Genomic DNA, 23,023 nt, shown 5'->3' on the forward strand with positions numbered 1-23,023 from the left:
CTGAGGTCAGGATTTTGTGTTCCCTGCAGTGCCCATATGCTGTGTGGGAGGTTTAAGTTAACCCTGGCTCTCTGTGCTTCCAGCTTACATTTAAATGTCCCCATTTCCATGTGGGAAATGACTTTGCCCTCACTGCTCCCCTGATGGATATTTTGATGTCAATTAATGAACATTGGTACTAATGGCACGTGCTAGAATTGACATGGTACTTTAATACGTGGCTTTGGGGAGACAGACAGGGCTTCATAGGACTGACAAATCCTTCTTTCCCACATCTTTGACAGTGCCCAGTAGAAGATATTTATTAAAAGAAATGGGGTAAATTTGGGATGATCTTTCTCACACACTTCCTATTTTCCAGGTGCAGATCCCATAGTAGCCATTGTCCATAACAGCCATAGTTACCACTATGAAGTTGTTTATCCTGTTTTGAAGTTATTAATAGTTTTTTACCAATAGCATCTTATAGCACCAGGTTCCACAACGAGGCATTTCTTGAAAAAATATTTATTCCGTTAATTTTAAAGTTGGTTCCTTACCATTTCATTAAGAGTCAGTTTGTTCCTGTGTTATTGTTCCCTCATCATCTTTTCCATACCATTTGTGGAGACCTCTGTCATAACTTCCTTTATTTGTGTTGAGATAGTTTAATTACTGTGTCCTTGCAGTAAAGTTTTGTCTTTTTGTCTTCTGAGTCTTTTCTATTGTACTTTTAAACCATGATAACTTCTTTCTTTTTAATTTTTTTTTTTTTGGAGAGAAGAGTTTGGGAGAACTCTGTAGTAGTTTTTTTTTACTCTGAACATTTAGTCTGCAGGCTGTTTAAAATAACGCATTATTTCCTTGAAAGGATTTCACTCTTTCAGTGGCTTTTTAATTTCCTTTTAGTAAGAGTATTTTATATGCAATTTTTTGTTTCTTAAACTGTATCAGTATGCTGACTGCATTTTGTAACTGTTTTTTAAAATCTATATTCTAACACCCAGTTATATAACAGCTCTGTGGCAAACACTCTATTTATAAACCTTTTAGATCACTTTTTATTTGGTTTTGAACAGTATGTAGCCTCTGGGAATGATGGAGGAGCCAGTGCTACGTGACTTGTCAGTCTTATAGGGATCTTCTGGTGTTTCTGTCTAGTCTGCTTATAATTTATGGGCCTCACGATGAGAAATTTTAATCTAACATATATGGGGGTTTATGCTCCACAGTCTTAATGTATTTCAGGAAGTCTGTTTTATCCTCTTGGTTTAGGTGCTGCCCAGAATATTTTGTGCTGGTTAGTAAGGTCATCTAAGAGCTAAGGTAGAGTGCAGATTATTCGTGTCTGGTCTGAAAATAATTTTAAAGAGATCTAATTAGATATGGGCTCATTTTCCCCTGCGTTTCCATGCAGTTTCCCAGAGTATTTCTAAGGCATGATTTGGGTTGTTAGCACTTCACCATAAATGCAAAACAAACTACCTGCATGGTTAGGCCCAGCTCTGTAATCCAAATATATCCAAATAATCCAAATATCCATTCTGGTGCTGAACACATAGTATGAATTCTGATTACAAATACATATTTGAGATTAAATAAATGCCACGTAGAAGTTCTGTCTGCACAGAGGGCAGTGCCAAAACCTTTGTTTGATTTCACTGGGAGTAGAATTGTGTCTCCAGTGTGTTTTTACTGCTTCTGATTGGAACAATGTGTATTAATTTAAACACAGGGATACTTTGAGACAATAGAATAATAATTTATTTCCACAATTGTCAGTTGTATGGATCATGCAGGAGAGAAAGCAGCCAAGACATGCTGATATATTTCAGATTTCTAAGAAGGGAGCATGCAGTTAACTTTTTTTCTCCAGAGCAGACAGTACAGGCCATGAACCCTGACTTTTCACGTCAAAAAAGGTTTAAGGTTCATATGTTTTAAAAATCCCTTATATTCATGGAGCTATTTAGAAGTGTACATCTCTTATTTATTTTTACGTACTGTGGTCATAGGGTATTTTGTATAGACTGGGAAATAGCAAATTTATTTTCTCAATTCAACACGTTCTTAGTGAAAACATTTAAATGAATTTTTGGATTCCCTTTATACTGCTGCAATAGGTACCTTAATGTAAATAAAAATGAGGCGAAAATCCTTTGGGAACTAAGACTTTAAGGCATTTTTATTTTATATTTATTCTCACCATACTTCTGCCTTCTCACCATACCCTTCAGTGTCTTTCTCTTTTTGAAGCAAATACGAGTGTCTTGTGATAAAATGTACGTGATGTTAAATGCACATTTCCTGAAATATTTATCAACTTGTGTTGTTTCTGTTTGTGTAAATCTGTTACTTGTGTGTTCTCCCATTCAATCTGTCCTTGCAGCTAAAAGAAGCTTTTAGGAGCCCCCCTGCATCTTCCCTTTAGTTATAGAATACATTTCAAGTGCAATATAATAGTCTGAAAAAATAAATGCAGGTCCTAAAACCCAGTGAAGTTAACAGTGGACTTCTGAATTCCCAGTCTTAGGGAGAGATGTTCCTTTGTGGCAAATGAGTTGGGTCTTGGCAGAGGGATTTGTTTATTGCAGTGGGACTTGCACAATGAGGCTCCGTCCAGGCTGATGCAGCCAGGGAACATTCCCGGACACTGGCACTGGCTCCCGCGTGCTGTTGAATGCTTAGCACATTGCACAGCCCTCCCTCTTCCTATTAGCACTCTCTCAAAGCCTTCCCGGGCACGGCTCAGGAGTTCGGCTCTTCCCAGCAGGTTTGGCACAAGCCCCTCAGCACGGGAAGGCTGAACCGTGTGGCTGCGGACTCTTCCCTGCCAGCTGAGCTTCCAGAGGCTCCGGCCGGTGTCATGGGCTGGTGTGCTTGTAGCTCCGTGGTGGCACAGCTGGGGGACAGGAGGAGCAGGGCTCCTGTTCTGCAGCTAATGGCTGAGCTGGGAGGGGAACCGCAGCTCCCGGTGACACAGCTCCTTTGAGAAGTCTCAGACTTCAGAACCTAAGGACTGTCGGTGATTTCTGTTGTTCCATCAGCTGAACTTGTGCATAGCAGGCTCAGTGCCTCACACATCTGGAGCCTCCTGAGCCCCTTCTGCTCCGTGGATCCACGGATTTATAGGGAGCTAAAGTTGCCATTATGCGGGCTGTGTGAGCAGCAAGGTGGCATGCTCTGCATGTATGGGTTGTTTTTACAGAGAATACAATAAAAATGATGTATCCTCTCTTCACAGTTCTCACTGTGTATGTGCTATGCACCAATTTCCTCATATTTCTCTTCAAACAGCCTTATGAATGCTCATAAAATACTAATTCCTCCAGATCTTGTTTGCATTACACCTCACCATAGTTTTTTCTTTAGTCTTGCATCTTTACTTCAAAGAATTCATATTTTTGTCATTGTCCATTTAATGGTTGTACAACATGCACAGATCCCTAGTTCTCAGTCAATGAGATAGATTTCTTAAAAATTTATTTCTTTATTTCCTAATTTTTTTCAGGACCTGTACATTTATGTGTGACAAAGTAAATTAAAGAAAATGAATGGCAAAATTTCCTTTGCCAACTACCTTCCTTGAAATGACATTTAAAAAACAAGTATACTGATACTTATAAAATATCAGAGCATGTCAGTATATCAAGAGCAAGGATTCTCTCATGCTTTTAAGTCCCAGCATAGATGTAGGAGAAAAGGTCTATGAAATTTCTTTCTAGTAAGAAAAGCATTTGTGGTAACAGAGCTTGGTGATACTATTTTTGTATGTTTGACATAACCAGTTATTGCTGGGCTTTTTAGCTGTGAATAATACAAACATTCTAGACATCCAGGAAATACCTCTGTCCTTTTTCATCCCAGTACGTAATCCTTGTCATTGCCAAATTTACTGAGTTTTCTGTAAACAAATCCAGGTGACACAGGCACTGATGTGCATCATAACAGCTGAGGAAGAGTCAGAAAGGGGGAAAATGGCCTGAGCTTGCTGTCGCTGAAGTAATGACAAAATTCTTACCTTGGACCAAAGGCAGGGTTTGGGAAGAAGGTTGATTTGTCAGAGCTTATCTTGAGCAGGCAGAGTTTGCTTAGCTGCTTTCCCTAAATTACCATACCTATCAAGTCCCTTGAGAGTAATGTCACTTCTTTTTTTCTTGGTACACCTGTTCTTAAATGACATGCAAAGATTTCGGAAAGTAAATGAAGAACATGTAAACACAAATAGAAAGTATCACTGTCATTATTTCCCAAGTTACTTTATTTAGCTTGTGTTTACAGATGAAACTGGGTGCCAGAAAAGAGACACTGCATCTCACATTATTAGTTTTACTCCAGCTTCCAAGGAAAAATTTTGTCAGTAGCCTTTGGTAATATTTGGACCAAAAATACAGGGATGTGCAGCTTTCAGCATTTTGTACCATATAGAATGCAGCCTCTCTCACAGGTCCTCTGTTTCTGGAACAGTGTTGGATTCTGCAGGCTGGATGAACACTACAGGGATATTCTCAGACGTCCATCCTTTGGGAGTCCTGTTGAAGGATCTTCTGGCAGCAAGAGGGTTTGCAAGGATCATGAATCTGGGATCGTTTAGCATCAGCATATTATAATCTGGTACCTTGAATTTAACCAGCTTTGATGCTCTCTCAAAACCACCAAAGGGAGTGGCAACTCTGAAGATAGGAGAGAAAAAAAAAGTTAAATGTGATTTTAAAAATACTTGTTTTCTTTTCCTCCCAGAAGCTGAAAAGAATAGATTTTTGTTCCAATTTCTTGTTTACAGTTTCAAGCTTTGGAGAAAAGCATTCTGTTTGTTTTTCTGGGAAATTCTCTTGAAGATCTGATTAATTTCCCCTTAGATAAAGCTCAAAGCCTCTTTTTAAAATTCAAATGGATGGAAAGGCCGAAAGGAAAAGATGTTGCAAGAAAACCCTGTAATTGGTGAGTCACAGTTACTAAACTTACTTTGTTGGTGATAAGTTGATAAGTCTGAAACTGTAGCTCGACACATTCTCTCTAGCAAGTAATTAGTTCAGAAACTTCTCACCCCATTTTCTCCTCTCCTCAGCTGCTTGTTCCTCCCACTGCGCTGTGTTTCAGCACCATATTGTTGTACCAGTTAGAATGTATGTGGGTTGTGCTATAAACTTGGGTCACTTCTGTGATCTGGGTTAAACAAAGACCCTTCAAAACAAAGGAGCACTTCAAAATCCAAATTATTTCAGCAATCTGGTTTATATCAGTATGCTCGAACAATTGTAGCAATACAAGTGAAGAGGAGTGGAGCTTAATGAGGGAAGCAGAAAGGAACAGCCAAAGACAACAGGCTCTGGAAAGGAGGGAATGGGTGAGGACTTGATACACCAGCTTTGTTTCTGAAGAAAATGTTTATGTAACTAAACCTTGAAACACTGTTCAGCCAGCATTTTTCATGTTATTTAAATGTAAATTTTCCCTCAGGCAGTAAGCCTGAGAGATAAGGAATACTAAGCTGGAGCTGACTGTTACATGTATTTACAAATACTTTAAAACAACAGTATTTCCAAATACCTCCCCCGCTCTTCTGTGTATACAGGTTTCAGATGGAAAAAAACAAAACAAAACAAAACCCTTGAATTTTCCTGTCACTTCTTCCAGCCTCCCTTGTACAAACAAACAGACTATGGTATGTGCTCTGCATTTCAGCTGCATAACTTTGTTGGGATATATTCTAGCCAGTGAAGAACGTCAGGTTTTTAAACTGCACAAGAGCACCTGTTTTCTGTAAAACTCAACATGTAATGGCATGGGAAAATGAATTTTTGTTGAAATGGAATTTCACCAGCCTTGGTATACTTTGTTTGTGGTACAGAACAGCAGATCTGATGGAATATATTTCCAGTGGCTTCAGGTATTATAGCAGAAGCCCAGAGAAATTAATACCAATAGAAACTAAAAGAGATAGTTTGAAGATCTGTCTAGGATTTTCAGCAGGATAATAGCCGTAAATTTTGTATTAAGAATTAAGTACAAATACACAAAAAGAAGAGATTAGTTCAGAAAAATGAATCTGTGACATAAAAGAAATGGTGCTGCTCTGTCATTACATGGATGATTCACTGCATTTTGGTAGGAGCAGCATTTGTTGAAGGGGATGGTGTTAACTCCAAAGCATCAATCCTGGGAGATATAAAAATCATGCAAGCTCTGGGCAGGGACCCTCACTGAGTGAAGAACACTGCTTTGGATTAAACCCTAAAAATGTGTCTCAAATGATGATAAGACAAGATGTTGCAGCAGCAGCAGCCAGTCCAGGCACTTAACTCTCTTGAGGTCAAAGGAAATTGTTTATCCAGAGTTGGTATCGAGCCTGTGGTATCAAGCTTTTCTTATGGAGCTGTCTTCTAGGTCACAATGTCAACATGGGTACCGTATGATACTGATTAAAAATAATTGCTTGGTAATTGGCACAGAGTGAATGTAGTGATCTACATCTCACCGGATAAGAAATATTGTTTTAATTGCTGCCCTAATTACGATGCCCATTCTCACATTGTTGTGATGTTTAATTATCATTGATATGTATATTAAAGGGATAGTCAAAATAAACAGAATTATAATAGTTGTATAAATTGCAAAACAATTCTGTTGTCTAAAACATCCTCTTTGTAGCATTTATTGTTTTTAAATAGAGCATATTCCTGTATGTAACAGAAACAGGAGGGCTTTCTTTGGAAATTCAAGTATCTTTTGTGGCAAAATACCCCCTGTATTTGCTTTACAAAGTCTGGCCTCAGAGAACTCTGCATTCCTGCCTTATAGGCAGGGGCACATAATGATTGACAGAGAGTACAGTAATTGGCTAAGAGATGTTGATTTTCCTTTACAGCAGCAGTAAATATATTCTTGCGAGCAATAACTTGTCTGACAACATGGTGTTGTAATGACCTCTGTTGTGTGCACATCAGCTGTGCTACTTGAGCTCTGATTCATTGTATAGAAGCCTAAATCTCATGCCTAAAAAATTCCAGCAGTCATTGCTCGTAATAAGGGTGGAAATGCTGGTTCAGAGCCATAGGAAATAGCACCAGGAAGTGTAACAGATTGTTTAATATTCACTTTGCATATTCCTAAAAAGTAGGTGCTTGATTTAACAATAGCAGGCGCAATCATGTTTATTTTTAGCTGTCATATTAACAGAATTTCTTCTTAATTTTTTATCCTTAGTCTTTCTTATTGAAAATTATATTGTCTCAACATGAGAGAGACTGCTTCTGGCTAATGATGGAGGAAAGTCTGGAGAAATGTTTCAGCTGCATTAGATTAGCACCTTTGTTTATATAATCACAAAAAATGCATTTCACATTTTAAAATGGGACCGTCATTCATAGAACATTTTGCTTATCATTAGTTCTGTGAAAAAAAAAAAATGAGACGTAGAAGCAAAGAATTTGACCCTGCAAAATGCTCAGAGCTTCACGGGAGTTTAGTGCAAGAGCCGATGCTGATTTCACAGAGGTATTTGGGTGCTAAGGAACCGGCTAAGCACCCAGCTCCCACTAACATCGCCTCAATTCAAGTTAGCACCCCAAATTCCTGTGAGACTCTGGATCTTAGCATTTTATAATAGACTTCAGTATCCATGAATCAACGAAAACAGAGCCCGGTCCAGATGGGCCGAATTCCTGTAGGGCTTTTGAAAGAGTAGTCTTTGGGAATTGAGAAAGCTGAGCGAGAATTTATCTGGTAGGAGAGGTAGAACTAGTCTGACTTGCTTGTTCCATGTGAGTAAGATGTGGTGCTTTGTATGTTACTCATAATCCTACCTTTGACATTTTATCCAGCTCCAAGAAAGCAGATGGAATAAAGCTACTAATTTGAGTTATATTATAAACTCCTTAGCAAATGCAGATTCTTGCTGCTTTCCCACAGTGTCATTACTTGGTGCTTCCACACTGGTAAAAGAGACAAGAAATTCTTTCACTGGTAAATGCTTCTTCAATCCTAATAGGAATGAATCTCCAGGAGAAGCCAGATGGCATGGTCTGTTCTGCTGCTTTTCTCTGCTAGCACAGACTGGTTTTATCTCTGAGGAAGACAAAAGAGTGGCCTGGTGTGCACGGTGTGTGCAGAGCCCCTCTGAGCCCCACTCCCCTCTGCCCAGTGCTGTGCTCTCAGGGCACCGCTGCCTCTCTCACAGTGCAAACCCTCCTGACATTTGCTGCCCCGGCTCTTCCTCCAGTGACCTGCCAGCACTGCAAGGTCCCCGCAGCATAAAATTCCAAAAAATACCTCTATGAATTCGTTATTTGTTTTTAAAAATTCCTTAGTGTTATAAAAATTGCACTGCTGCAGGGTCCAGAGTCACCTCGTCACTGCTGGACAGTGGGGAAAAAAATCTGGATGCTCTTTAGTGCTGAAGATATTTTTAAGCTGTGGATGTGTGCCTCAGTTCCAACACATCAGTCCTCGCTACCCGCTCAGGTTGTGCTGCTTTTCCAGTTTGTTGTGTAATAAGGAAAGCTGAAAGGAGCCTGAAATGGTTTGTAAAGTCTGAGTGCCACTTCAACAGACGCCAGTGAATGAACGGGGAAGGATCTCAGGCCAATTTCCCTTGGGAATTCTATGGCTCACACTTGCTGTTAACCACACCCCCTTCTGACTAATGGTGACTGTGGCAGTGCTTTGCAGGAGAACAAACACAATGACATTTTACTGGATGATGAAGCAGGATGGAAAGCCCGGATAGATACCCTGGCTGATAACAAAATGGTGCCATTATGCCACATTTTAATTGTTTAGTACAGGATCATTTGCTTTCTCTCCAAGACTGCAATTAAGCAAGCCAAGGGTGCTGTGACCTAGATGCACAGAATGACTTAGTAGGATGTAGACACAGAAATCCAGTTAGTGTTCTTCTGTTGGATAGCTTGGCATGGCAGTGTGCTGTTTTAAATCCAATCATCAAACACTCTCCTGTGCATTTTTAGGAGTGTAGACGTCTAAGTCATGGCTGTAAAATCCTCTCCAAGAGATGAGTATCTTGAATTTTAATTTTCAATTCCCCATTTCCTTTTGAATCTGCTAGGAAACATAAATCTGACTGTAACTTTTAATAGCTTTTCTGGGGCCACCAGGCATTCTTTTCTACTGGATGTCAATTTTTTTCCATGAGAAGGAGAGTTGTGGCAGACTATGTTTATATATTTTTCTGTTTGAATTTTCCATTTTCACAGTCTGGATCTGGATTTATGTGCCAGATTTTAGGGTTTTATGGCAGTTACAAGGGAGAATATTGACTTCTCCCTTATAAGAATGCACATATGCTCAAGAAATTCAGACTGTGGTGAGCCACAGTTCTGCCATGTCATACACAGAGAAACTCCACATAGAAAGAAATCCAAATAGTTGTAAAGAGGGCAGCTGACAGAGCACGGGGCCACAGAGACAGCCTTAAAATCCACACAGAAGCCATCAGACACCATCTCAAGACACAGATCACTGTTAATGGAGTCTCTGTGCCCTGTCTGATGCTGTCCTTCACAATAATGACTAGCACCTCTTGTGAGAGGGAGAACTGATTCTGTCTCCATGTATTTGTATCTTTAGCTTTTTTTTTCTTGGGCTCTTTATTTTCTTAAATTTCTTTTTCTGGTAGTTTACAATAAGCACGGTACATAAACTGTGCTGTTACTGTTCTGCTGTTGGCAGCTGTGGCACGTCTCTGTCTTGCATTCCCTATTTTGTCTGCTGAGAGGAGTGTGCCACACAGACTCAGCTATAAACATGGCAGAGGATAGTGCTGCTAGGAAATCAGAACTAATGCAGTGTCTGCAGTGCCAGTTTTGATGTTGAATTGTCTAATGTTGTAGTCCTTGCACTCATAGTTGAGGCCCACATCAACATCAGGAGCACAAGTGATGTTTGTGGTATTCTCCTCTAAGTTGTATAGCCATGAACAATTTTGTTTTTCAATAGATTGCAGTCTGGCCTTTTGAGAAGGGGTTTTGGTTTGGCTCAGCTGTCTGGAACTCAGCAGGGTTGTCCATTACTTCAGTAAATAAAAATAGTGTAAATGGAATGAAAGAAAACAAAAGACGTAGTAAGAATTTGCTTTAAAGCTTTAAAAACCCAGTATTGTCCATATAGCTAGAAGTTCTACTGAAAGCTATAATACTCTAATTGCTATGAAAGTAAAACAATGTTTAATCTGTTTATTTGTTGCTGGAGGTTGTCAAATATATAAAAATGTTCTACTGCAATAAAACAGGGACTTTTCTAGCTATTTAGGGATTGGTTGTGGGATAAAGTTCATTGCACCATCATTGTCTAAAACAAAGCCATGTGAGTCGTATTAAAAAAGAAATAGAAAGAGTATTTTGCACTGTACAACTTAGAAACAAAGTTCTGACTGAGAGATCTGACGACACCATACCTACTGAAGTCAACACCAGGCATCCTGAAAGGAATTTGAAGCTCATATTTCCCATTTATTGAGTACACTGAATCACAGAATCATAAAATCGTTGAGTGATTTGGTTGGAAGGGCCCTTAAAGATCATTTAGTTCCAACCTGCCTGCCATGGGCAGGGGGACCTTTCACTAGACCAGGTTGCTCAGAGCTCCATCCAGCCTGGCCTTGAAAACCTCCAGCAATGGGCATCCACAGCTTCTCTGGGCACTGGATTCTGATACTTCTTTCTTTCACTATTTTTAGCAATTTCCCTTCTTTTCCTAGTTCTATAGTTTGAATTTGGGCCTATACTTTAGAGAAAGACTAATCTGCTCCTTAATGCTCTTGTTTACCACTTGTAATCTCTGTGTGTTCATGTTTATGCATACACTTGCAAATACAGCTGGTAGAAACATTTTATTTCATAGTCATTTTCCTCTGCTCAGTAAAATTCAGTATTCATTCAGGATTACCTGTTAAAGCTCCTGTAGTCAGGCAGTTCCGGCTTTGCTTCAGGTGTAAAAAGTTTAGGATATAAAGCTTCCAGCAGCTCTGGATCATCCCTGATGGCTTCTATCCAGGGAGACTGGTAATACTTTGGCACAGCAGTAGTGTTGAACTTTTCAGGAGGAATTTCTTTCAGTGGTCCAGAATATCCTGCAATGTGATCAAGGTAGATTGATTATAATGATTCTTTGTGTTTTCTGCTTCCTTGCCACCATCCTGTGTAAGCAGGAACTAGCACAGCAGAACTTCTCAATGAGTTAAAATGAAAAGTTGGGTCAAGTCACCAGGCCACACTACACAAAAACAGAGATCTGGCAGGGGAAATTTGTAGCCTTTTAGATAGATAACTGCTCCAAAGTATTCCAACTTCTTTTAAGGCTAAATTTATTTTGTTTTTTTACGAATTTGTTTCTATTGTAAGCATTTGTTTGAAACCAGAAGGTACCTACATTGTCCTTGGGCTAAATTAGCAAAAAGATTTAAAAATCAGACTGTTGATTAAAAGTAAGATAATTCTACCTCTTTGAGTGAAATTTTCTACAAGTACGTCTACATCTAGGTCTTTAAAAGAATGCTATTTCATTCTATAAGCTGAAACCTCCCCGTGGCTTAATGTCTAGTCTGACCAGATCTCTTTTGCCTAAAGAAAGCCTTGAAGATTTGCATCATGTCTTAGCAAAGGAAATTACCTCTGTTTGCATTGTGTTTGGGCAAAGGATGCACAGAGCCTCAGCAGTCACCAGCAGAGCAGGACTGACCTAGTTTACATGGACTGGAAAAGGTCTGCACAAAACATGCATTGAGTAATTCTGAACAAAGAATGAATTTGTAAAAACCACGGTCTGCTCATGGATAATTCATAAACAGGAAGAAGGTCTATATCACTGAATAAATTAATTAAAACAAATTAGCCTTCTCTAGTCTTTAAAGAATACAAAATAAGGCCTTCTTGTAACTCACTCCTTTAAATAAAGCAAACAGTACCCCCACAGTTAAGGATTTTAAAAAGAACAGTTTATGCAGCCAGAGGCAAATTCCTTTTAAAGTTACTCCTCTCTAAAAGGTTCTAGCAGAACTTAGTGGCTTCAGATTTACATTTATAGATAATTAAACTACAATGAATAGCTTACTGACTGTTGAATGGGATGTTGCATATTGGAAACAATGGTTTGGCAAAGAAAAAACAGTATATTAATGTGGTTTTAAATCAGAGGATCACTTTCTCAGGGTTTTTAAGACCTGTAAATATAGGAGCAGTCTCTCTTGATATTAAGAAAGAAGTAGTACAAAACAAATACCAGATCTTTTAAAAATGAACATGAGCAGCTAAGAGCATCACTTTACATTTCTGGGAGAAGTTCTGATTAGTTACCTGACTCAAATGTGTCTATTTCTAATATTAGTCCATTAACAAATTCTTATTGAAGATACTGCCTTAGAAATGGTAATTTCTTTGCTGTGAAATGAGACTGAATGTATTTAATGTGTTTAGATTCTCATATTACCTGGGGCGATGTTGTCAGGGTGTGGAGGGCTCCGGGGGTCAGGTGTGTTGGGAGGTGTCATTGGGGCATGCTGAGGGATTCCTTCCACACTGAGGCCATCCATTCTGACACTCTGGATGGGCTCTCCACGCTGCATTCAGACAGAGACAAACAGCACTTCAGGCGTGGGATTCTCTGGGGAGGCTGCAGTAATGCTCCAGTTCACAGCCCAGATCCAATTCCCAGCGTGTACAATCCCAAAGCACGCTGTCCTGCTGTTTGGTAGGGTACTCCCTTCACACTTAAATTGTCTAAGTCACCAAAAACGAGCTTTTATTTCAGTCACTAGACACTAGAAGCTGTTCTGTGCCAGACAGAGCACCCATGCTACCCAAAGGGCCGACAGATCTGGCAAGTTGGAGCCCTTTGAGTTTCAAGGCATTGATTCTTCAAAGCGCCTCTTCCCCTATCAGCTGAAAACTCGCTGCATTTGTTGAACTGCTTTTGTTTGGGATTGTCTTTTCCTTTATTTGTAGTAGAAAGAACAACTGCAGTGCAAGTCACTTTCTGGAGATGCATGATATGCTGTTATTTTTCACCCTCCTATTGGGATATCGGTTCTAAGGAAACATCTGAAGGGCTTAATCATTGTTGCATAAATATAGAATTAGAGTCTCATAAGAAGTCAGCATCTTATTTTAGCTATGACACATAGGCTAAAAGCAATTTAAATATAGACTGGTTTAGAGTAAGAGTTTCTTGAAGTAGGAAAGCAAACAAATAATACTTGTTTAAACTTGAAGCAACAACAAAAAAAGATCAAGGCAGAATGTTTTCTAGTGATCCTGAAGTACGTTAGAAAGATTAACTTTGGCAGGCAGAATCCTAAAGATGATGCAGACACCACCAGCAGTGCTAAACAGGCACTTAGGGGAGGGAACAGGAGCCAGAGGCATCATTTTTTCATGTGTTGGAATGTAATACTGACTGTAAACCATGTGTACTCTGTGGTTTTGGGGGGAAAAAGTGGATTAGAGGGAAATGGATCTGTCAGACTCTAACAAAATCATGGAATTGCATACAGAATTCTGACAAGATTGATGGTGTGCTCAGAGTTTATCTGTGTAGCTTCTAACACTCAACAGAGGGAGAAATGGGGGGACAGTATTCATAGATGAGTTGTTAAATAATAGTGGTTAATAATAGCCTTGGGTGCTTGGTAGAGTTATTCAGATTTTTTTTATATGGGATTTCTGTTGTGCAGATTTATTTTAAAAAGGCAGATTTATCAAAGCTCGAACTTGATCCTATTTTATCTCAGTGTAATTTATCTTCTGTTGAGCAAGTGATCAAAGATGTTGGAAATAACTATATGATATAAAAAGAAATTTAAATTAATGTTTAAAATTTAACTATAGGATCTCAATTAATAAAATACAATTGGCCCACTTCTTCTTAGCCTCATTCTATGATTTTGCTTTTATCTTTCCTGAAACTACAAGTAAATCATACACAGTGTGCATCATGATCACCAAAGGAACCCGTTGTAGAATCTCTAAGAAGTCACTACAAAATACTCACATTTCTTGGCTTGTTTGCCACGTAATGATAATTTTCATACGTGTATTTGTCAGATCTGCGCTGGCGTCGCTTGAACAGCCTGGCCCCTCTGTTGCTGAGTGTCGACAATTCCTCCACCATGATATCTCTGGGCGTGCTGACCTTTTTCCCAAGGTTCAGGCTGGGTGAGACTGCAAGGCAATGGGTAAGTACAAAGCTCTGTTTGTCCTAAACATCTGATATTCCCTGCTCTGCACCTGAAATCCAACAATATGTTCATGCATATTTAGCTAACACATAGCACGGTGTCACATGGTGTTAGTGAAGTCAAGCCCTCTTCCAGAATTTTGGAGGAGATTATTGAACACCACAAGCATGTATTTTCAAAGATGATAAGCACCCTAAGCTCCAAATTAGTTGTTATCAAGATCAGATCTATGGTGTCCTACACACTATATTAATAGCAGGCTAGTAAAAACTGGCTTCTGCTGAAACTGGGAAAAAAAGTCCTTCTGATCCCAGGTTTCCACATCAAACCTTCACTTAACTTTCTGTCCTCCATTAAATAAATCAGAGATAACCTCATTTAAACATACCTACCGGTCTCTATTAAATACTATTTTTAAACTAACTTTCAAAATAAAGCTCAGGGCATGGAAAATGTGAGTCCTATCAAAGAATTACAACATGCTTCTAGAAACTTTTTACTTAGGACCTTTTGAGTTTTATTCTCTCTAAGAGGAAACTGAAATACTGGATGCATATTTCTTTATTCACTGCTTGGGGTAAATTTCCTCTATGTCTTTCTTCACATCCTATGGAATTTGAAAAGGAGAATGTATGAGCAAGGGAAGGTAAGATCAATCAGGATTGCAAACAAACAATTCTGGATGTCAGAATTCCTATGGTCATCTTCATGGTGTTGTTCTGGAAGTTGGGATGCCGGTGGCACCAAGCAAACTATTGCTTAGTGACTGAACAGTCACTGAATGTCCTCAACCTAGAGATAAAATTTAAACCTTAGAATGCAGGAATCTAAACACTGAAGACACTATTTTCAATTTATTTGGTTTTGCTTAGAACATTGCAGAATTTAAGAAATATAACAATAATAGAACATTCTATGCATCACATATTCTTACTTCCTCCAGGATTTAAAATTCTGAACTTTGACATGTATTTTAATACATTAAAATGAAATTAGGACAAATTATACATAATTAGTGTCCTGCTATCAGAGTAAGCAGACAGGAGGCCCAGTTTAAAATTAACATTACAAATTAATTAACTGCAGAAGGTACCTAATGCCAAAGTCAATATTGCATGTGAAGGGTTTTGTTTTGAGTAAATGGCATGTTCAGCCTGGCATGTGTCTCCTAGTAACTTTATGTTGGAAAAACAATGTGATGTGCTGACATTTAGGAAAACTTAATGGAGACAGGTATATTAAATATTTATCTGAAGCTGGAAGGACAAGAGTTTTCCATGTAGTAAATCAAACAAGTTGATGGGTCCTGGAGTGCATCACTGTTGATCCATTTCTGTCCATACCCATTTCAACTGAAGGCTTGCAGTGGATTTCAGCAGAACAAGAGCAAGTTAAACTGGATCATGAGCTGGATTGTACACTCCTGCTTTAAAAATAGTGTGTGCAAAGAATCCTAACAACCTCCTGTTATTTAAGAGCTAGTTACAAAACAGAGTTCTTAACATGGAAGAAAATGACTCAGCTTGCCCAGTGTAGCCCTATCAGGGGCTGATAGTGTTGGGATTTTGGCTCTGACATGGAGATAACTGTCCTGGTTATTGGCTCGTGGCCTGAAATTTAGACCTCAAGTCATGCTTTGATTTTATTGTTTCTCAAAACGACTGCAGGGATAGAGACTGCTGGATGACTTTATGTTAATAAGAAGTAAGAATTTCACCCCACAAATCAGGAACATTTTCACACAGAAAAGCTTTTGTTGTTTGTGCACAGAACGGGGATCATGCACATCCTCAGAGACTGGGGAGCCAAGGCAATGGCAGAGCTCTGTCCAAAGCACTCGGGATTCTTGTGGGACACTCTGGGTGTTAGCTATTTTGGGCCTTGCTGTTCCCTTACATACACACTGTTCTTGTTAATGTTAGCTGAAGGCTCCAAGCTACTTTGTAAGCCACAGTTGTGTACTATTGTGTATCCAGGCAGCATCCCAAAAACATAAGTGTGAAGTTCATTTGAATTCCTTGCCAAGTAAAATCTAATCATCTGTCTAGCTTTATGATGTGTCTAGGGATAGGTTCAGTGGCAGTGCAGATAAAGTGATGGAGAATGAGAGAAGGAGGACATTCAGAAAGGGAACATTAATGTCATAGATGGACATTGTAAAATAGTATTAAAAGTTTAATTCGTAGTTTAATCCAATCTTAATCTTTATCTTAATTTCTTTAATTTTTTCCTGCCAAGTCCTTCTCGTCCTCTGCTTAAAATCACAGCAGATTGTATTCAAATATGATTTATGTAGTTCCTCCTGCATTCGCTACCTAATATTCCTTTAATCCTTCAGTTTGCAATCTTCTAAATACCTTAATCTGGACTATAAACTTTAATAACAAATGAAAGTGTGTATCAGAAATAAGGTTTTTTAACCGTAACAGGAAAGACAGCTAATCATGTAGATACTGAAGAATGCATTTAAGAAGCAATATAGAACTGGAGGTGGGATTTAAATGATGAGTTCCAAGGGCTTCCTTAAATATATGTATTTACATCCAAGTTTACCTTTACCAAGTAGTCTTAGAAATGTTGTGATTAGTCCAAGTCTGCCAGTGACAAACCAAGGAGGTCACTGCATGCACCCACTGATTTACTCATGCAGTTTCTCTTTGAGGCTGTAAGAAGGTTTACAGTTGGTGTCTATTCCTGCAGCATTTTATGATGTGTCTACTTTCTCTAAAAAATGGGACAAAGTCACATCCTACAAACCAGCAGCAGAGCTAGACTTTGAGTCTTCACCAGTCTTGCCCACAGATTGGTGATCTCAGACACTGGCACAAAATGTGGCTGCTTTTGGAGTTTACCAACACCTGTTTCTGCTATGAATGTCTTTGAACAAGGAAGTGGAGAGTCACTGTTTACCTGAAAGCATCATAATAAAAAGGGTCTGAAATAAAAATGGAGTAGGAACACTTACACCACTCCAAGGTGCTGGGTTTATGTTACTGAGCCTTCTGTTATGGTGTACCTGTGTTAGCAGTGGAGAGTTTCACAGGGCTGTGAGACTGGCTGGAACTGTACATGTAATTTAGATGTAATTACCAGCTGCAGGACTGTCATTAGGAATAGTGATTCCAAGCCCAGAAAGACAGTTCGCCTTCTAGATCTCAAATTAAGCTCACTGAATTAACAATTCTGGGCAAAACAAAATATCAAAAATTAGTTGAGCTGAATCTAGCCAATTAAATGCCAAATTTCTCCATGTTTTTTCCAAGGCTTGTTCAGATTTGGTCCCAAAGAGCTGGTTTATATTTGTGTCACCACAGCTTTGGTTATCCTTCTGTTTTCTGTCTGGCTTCACTGAGCTTGTACAGTTATAAATTTCAGTCTCTTATCACACCCAGTTAATGGACTTTCATTTTATTTTAACATAAAAATATCTCAAGCATGGAAAGAAGAGGCAAAAATAGAATTTTTCTAAGAGTTAGAATTGCCTTCAGTGGCCACGTATCACAGCATATCTTGCAGGATAAGATGCCATAACTATGAGTATGAATCTTGACAGCAAATCTGATAATACATAAATAATAAAAGGGAAGATTATGTGAGGCAAATGTTAAGCATCAGCACAGATTATCCAAATACGCCAATGATTTCAAGGACTGGATGCTACGTTTATTTGTACTGCTATGAATAGTAGCAACATTTACCATGTGAAATGCCTGGTTCCAAACAAACATATGAAAGACTTTTTTTCCCTCCTTTTGCCCTGAAGAGCTTACAGGCTATTTCAGGCACATGTAATGCTTGGGTTTACAATACCAAAAAACAAAAACAAAAACAAAAACAAAAAAAAAGTGGTTGTAATGAAATCTGGAAGGACAGACTGGCTTTCAGATTTGAGTGTGTGTTCAGTGGAGAATGGAAATAAGAAAGAGGTATTTGCTTAGGAATAGAAACTTCAGAAAAAAACCTCTGGAAATATCAGAAGGAGTAGGACCAGGCAAACTCATAGCTTTTTGTTCTAAAAATTCTTTAGTCTCTCACCCTACTCTTCATGCAACTGCAATGGTCATGGAGTGAGTGCAGAAACCATCCACAAGTTCTTTAAAACAAAAGCCCACTGGAAAGATTTTCAAAACTGGAATTCAATGTTCAGTATTTCATCCCATGAAAGTGGTATCATTTTGATAAATTCTAAATATTAATGCAGCTCCCTGTGGTTGCAGTGAGCCTTGTGGGGTGCTTATCACTTTTAGAAAATGGATCTTTTATGTAGATGGTAAAAAGGGTTCATGGGCAGGATTGGAAGGCTCTACAAAAGCATCCAGCACATGCCTAATGAAAGCCAAGCAGATTTGTATTCCCAACTGAGTTAATTGCTTCTTAAGGTGTCATGCTAGAAGCATAACTTCAAGAACCTGCCTCAGAAAATCAAACAACCTTCCAATAAGTGCCTGAACTTTCATCAGTGCAACTACAGAAAAGTAAAGGTTTTGTCAAATAAGATTAATTGGTGACTGTGCATTAGAGAGAATGCCAAATGCTAGTAAAATGTGTTAGTTACAAAGATAAGATTTGTGAGGAACAGAGATGTAAACATTTGTTTCAAATTTTTTTCTCATTTATATTTAAAAAAGCAGAGTGAAACAGAGCAAAAAAACATTTTAAAAGAGAGTGCAGATCATTATGTTTCTTAGATGATAGCCTTTTAAAGTGGAATGAAGTCATGTTATTAACCCCAAATAATGTTCTGAAAGGCTATCCTAGCAGAATGTACATCAGCTGTTAGATTACTTCATTCCTCCACAGCAGTTGTTCCTCTGAAAATAGCTTTCAAATGAAAAGAGGCAACTACAAAAGGATTAGTTACCATAGGCAGCATGATACTCCCACAAGATTATTTATGGCAAAACACCCAGAGACAAAGCTGTAAGAGAGTTAAACTCTATGATTAAAAAAAAATGTATTAGGGAGGGCTAGAGAACATTGCATATGCAGTAAGCTGGTTTCAGTGCTATACCATTTCTGTGTATTTCATCCATAATGGCTGATGCTTGCTCTTTCCTCTCTTTGGCCAGGGCAGAATCTGATAACATTGTGATTTTCTGATACGATTTTTTCTTGCTGCAAAAAAACAACAGATTTTTATATTGTTGAGCCAGAGTGAACAGTTTGGCCAACTTTCATTTCCAGCAGCCTGTTTAGAATGGCTGAACAGTGAAGTCAGGGGTTTCTGACTGAGAAATACTGCAATGCAAAATGCACTGGCAGCTCTTGCTTGCAGACAGATGTTAGGACATGTTTTGATGGATAGAAGATTCAAAGGAATGGACTTTGAGTTGGTTACATAAATTCTTCAGCAAAAATCAGTGTCAGTGGTATAGGCCTTCTCACATCTACTCACTATACTACAAGAGGTAAATTCCTAATTAATTTTAATTTATATCTTGGTTTATGTTTTCAGAAATGTTACATTTTGAAAATTCTTAATCTAGTAAAGAATCTGAGGAATTAAACTAGTTCCTCTGGCATCTTTAAAGAAGGTGCATTTCTGACTAAGTAAAAATATAAACATCTTTTAAGTTGCAGAGTCAAGAGGTTACATAAATGTCTTGTATATGACAGTTTGTAGGACAGACAATGTCAAAATATTTCAGGAAACAATACACTTACCCTACTGCTTTGGTGTGCAGATAAAAAGCGATGCCAACCCTTTAGCTGAGGCTTCAGAAGTTAGTTATGCATGGGGATGACCTGCCTGGTCCTGGATGGTTTGTACCCTTGTGCTGGGATCTGCATGGTACCTAGTACTGAGACAAACTGGGGGGCTGATCCTCTCCAAAGGGGTTGGCATCCAGCTGACATCAAGCAGTTATATATAGAATCAAACACTCCAGCCACTCATATCTTCCTGGCAAAAGAAGAGAACAGGAAAGATTCAACTGCACCCACAACAAAGAGAGGTTATGTCCCTTCCAGGGTTTATTGAAAATTTGTTGGAATGCCCCCTAGTACTTGTACAGATCAACTCCTCATCTTCTCATCACCCCTGAGAATTATAACCTGTGTGTTATAATCAGGAAGGAGGCATTTAGAAATAAGGTGTTAAGTGTATAGATAGGCAAGACTATAGCAGATGAGAATGGCATGGGCTAATCCTTCAGTGAAAGATGAAACCCTGCTTCTGTAGGGGCTGATGGCTAAAGTCAGTGGCAGATGGCTGATACACAGAGGCTGCTCTGAGAAAGAAATGAGATTTTCTTCAGCATTATACGTGCTAGGGAGTAATTGCTCAACAAGCACACGCCTCACAAACTGTTACTCAGAATCTATGGATAAGAATCCCTTCACTTTTTTTGAGCACGAGGGACAAAAAACCTTCAGAAATTTGAAGCTCACCAATATCCAGCATTCCAGGAGAGTGTTGTGTCAGTTTATCAAAGAAATGTGTGATTTGTAGCACACAGATATTTCAATACAGCCACCAACTTTGGACAGAATAAAACAGTGGCAGAAGGGAGCATTCCCACCTTGCCCCCCAGTCTGAATGCAGCTAGAGAAGTTTTGGGGCAGCAAAAGCAAGGTGAAGTTCTTGTATTTCTGATTTGGATGTGAGTTTGATCCAGGAAGTTCCTTTTTGTTAGGAAAAACGATGGTCTTATTTGGCTTGGAGGATTGATCAGAAAATTGCATGTATCCTGATATGATAGGAGAAAGGAATTCTGGCTGTAAAGGGAATCTAGAGAGACATAAAATAAACCAATACAACATGAAGACCTTTTCCAGCAAGAATCACTTTGAGACAGATAAAATAGATGTGCATGATCCAGTGTCCTGTCCAATAGAAAAATTCCATAATTTTTCCCTCAAGCTTTCTATTCCCTTTGCTTAGCTTTGCAAAACATTTTTCTGAGATCCTGGCCATCTCTGCCCCAAAGAAATGTTCATTTTAATCCTCACCATCAGAATTGACCTGCTGCTATTGCTGATTGGTGATTTTTTTCTAGTTTTTGTGCCTGGATCCGACACTTTAAACAGTACTAATAAAGCATGGTCACTGTCTTGGTTGAATCTTATCTATTCAACTAAACTTCGAATAGTCTCAGAGGTTCAACAGCAGCCTGTCAAATGGGATTGAAGGGAAGAATTCAAATATGATGAACTGAGGAGGGAGGGCGGGGGGAAATCAAATGCAATTCAGTAAAGCCATATCCAAAAGGAATTATAAAGTGGGCATTCATCTAATTGACACTGACTTATTAATCCAGGAGGAACTGTCAAGAAGCATCCCAAATGAGATAGTCTCATGTTTAGCCTATTGCAATTCCCTTTAATTAATTATTTGATACATTAAAAAGTACATAAATTTTATTGTTTTGAAGTTGAGCATTAAAAAACTTTGTAGAGTGACTATCCTAGAATTTCATTTACTACTTAGTAATGAGTGAAGATTTGCCATTAGCTGAAGTAGAGATATGCATGTCACTGCAGCTGAAACAAAGAATGTGTGTCTGTCATGACTGCAAAACTAGACCTGATCCTGTTCAGTGCTGCTTTCTTTTATAATGCTCAGAGAGGTTCAGGGCACCATAAAATACACATGTGACTAGTACAATGTCCATAGTTATTAGTAAAAGCTAAGGAAGGTGAAAGAATTACAGTACCATGTGACATCATCACAAAAATTAAACCCTGCATGTCAATGAGAGGAACTAGTTTATTAGTGGCAAACTAGGATGTTTAGTCAGGTAACAAGGGCAATATTTTCCTGTCTTCTTCTTTTAGGGCATTTTTATTTAACCAAGTAAGACTTTTCCTTTGGCTCTGCTCTTTGCCAGCACCTTGTGGGTTCTGTCCCACCACACTGCTTCCTCTGAATTGCATAATTGACCAGAAAGGACACCCAGGCTGACAAGTGGAAAAAGCCTGAACTGTTTCTCCCTCATTTTCCCTCCTTTTCCATACTCTCCTCTCCACAGAAGCAATTTAAATGCTGAATAAAGCCTCAGTTCTTAACAGGTGCTTAAATTCAACCTGATACTGTGACTGCCATGTCTGCCTAACTTCATGGCATGAATTTTAATCAATGAACTATTCAGGCTGTTAATGTTTGTGCAGTGTGTAATTCACCATATGAGCAATATCTGTTTGTAAAAAGGGGGCTATAATTACTAGACAATGGCAAAGTTGCTGTTCAATTAATGATGAAGCTGATGTTTCTGTATTCTGTGTCCATCTGTGCTTCAGACTGCAATTTACAGGTATAATTTACTGTAAAATACCTGGCTGGAGCCAAATAATAAGTTAGGTAGACATAAAGTGCCAACAGTTGCTTTTAAAAATTAAACTGGTCCTTTTTTTGGAGATAAACTGCCAACAGTTGCTTTTTTCAGATGAAACTGGCCCCCATAGGTCTAAGTGTACTTATAATTTTCTTTTTACTTAAATTCTGAGCCTAGGCCTCCTACATATTTTGCAAGTGAGACCAAGTGCTGTTGTTGTCATTAATTTTCATGAAATATGTCTTGCAATCTGACTGAGGCAGTACAGGGTTCCCTATTTCCCCTTCTAAATTCAAATATGTTTAAGTGGAAAAAAACCCCACTATGGAGTTATCTGGAATAGCCTTCTCTGCCTATGAAAAGTGTGGGAAAAGCCTTTTTTAAAAAATATGTCCAGTTTGAATTTTTGCTTAGGGATTTTTTTTTCTTTTTCAGATGCAAAATGAAGTATTTTCATTTCAATTATATGCTTCATTGGTATCTTTTCTGTAGCTACATTGAGCAGACTGGCAAAATACCAATGCATTTGAGGTATTGATGTATTCAATAATGAATAATCAATAATTTGATAAGCTTTAAA

At 38.6% G+C, this 23,023-nt stretch overlaps 1 protein-coding gene across 1 annotated transcript; it reads right to left on the bottom strand.

Annotated features, from left to right (window-relative positions):
• Positions 1 to 4,222: 4,222 nt before the first annotated feature.
• MYOZ2 (myozenin 2) lies at positions 4,223 to 19,983 on the bottom strand. Its single transcript, XM_014886618.2, has 6 exons — positions 19,835 to 19,983; positions 19,182 to 19,285; positions 13,984 to 14,153; positions 12,424 to 12,553; positions 10,885 to 11,068; positions 4,223 to 4,652 (listed from the first exon to the last, which is right to left on the bottom strand). Exons 2-6 carry the CDS (start codon positions 19,255 to 19,257, stop codon positions 4,421 to 4,423), a joined length of 792 nt encoding a protein of 263 aa, XP_014742104.1. The 5' UTR covers positions 19,258 to 19,285; positions 19,835 to 19,983; the 3' UTR covers positions 4,223 to 4,420.
• Positions 19,984 to 23,023: the final 3,040 nt, after the last annotated feature.

This window comes from Sturnus vulgaris, chromosome 4 (assembly GCF_052056855.1).
Source record: "Sturnus vulgaris isolate bStuVul1 chromosome 4, bStuVul1.hap1, whole genome shotgun sequence".
Lineage (NCBI taxonomy): Eukaryota > Metazoa > Chordata > Aves > Passeriformes > Sturnidae > Sturnus > Sturnus vulgaris.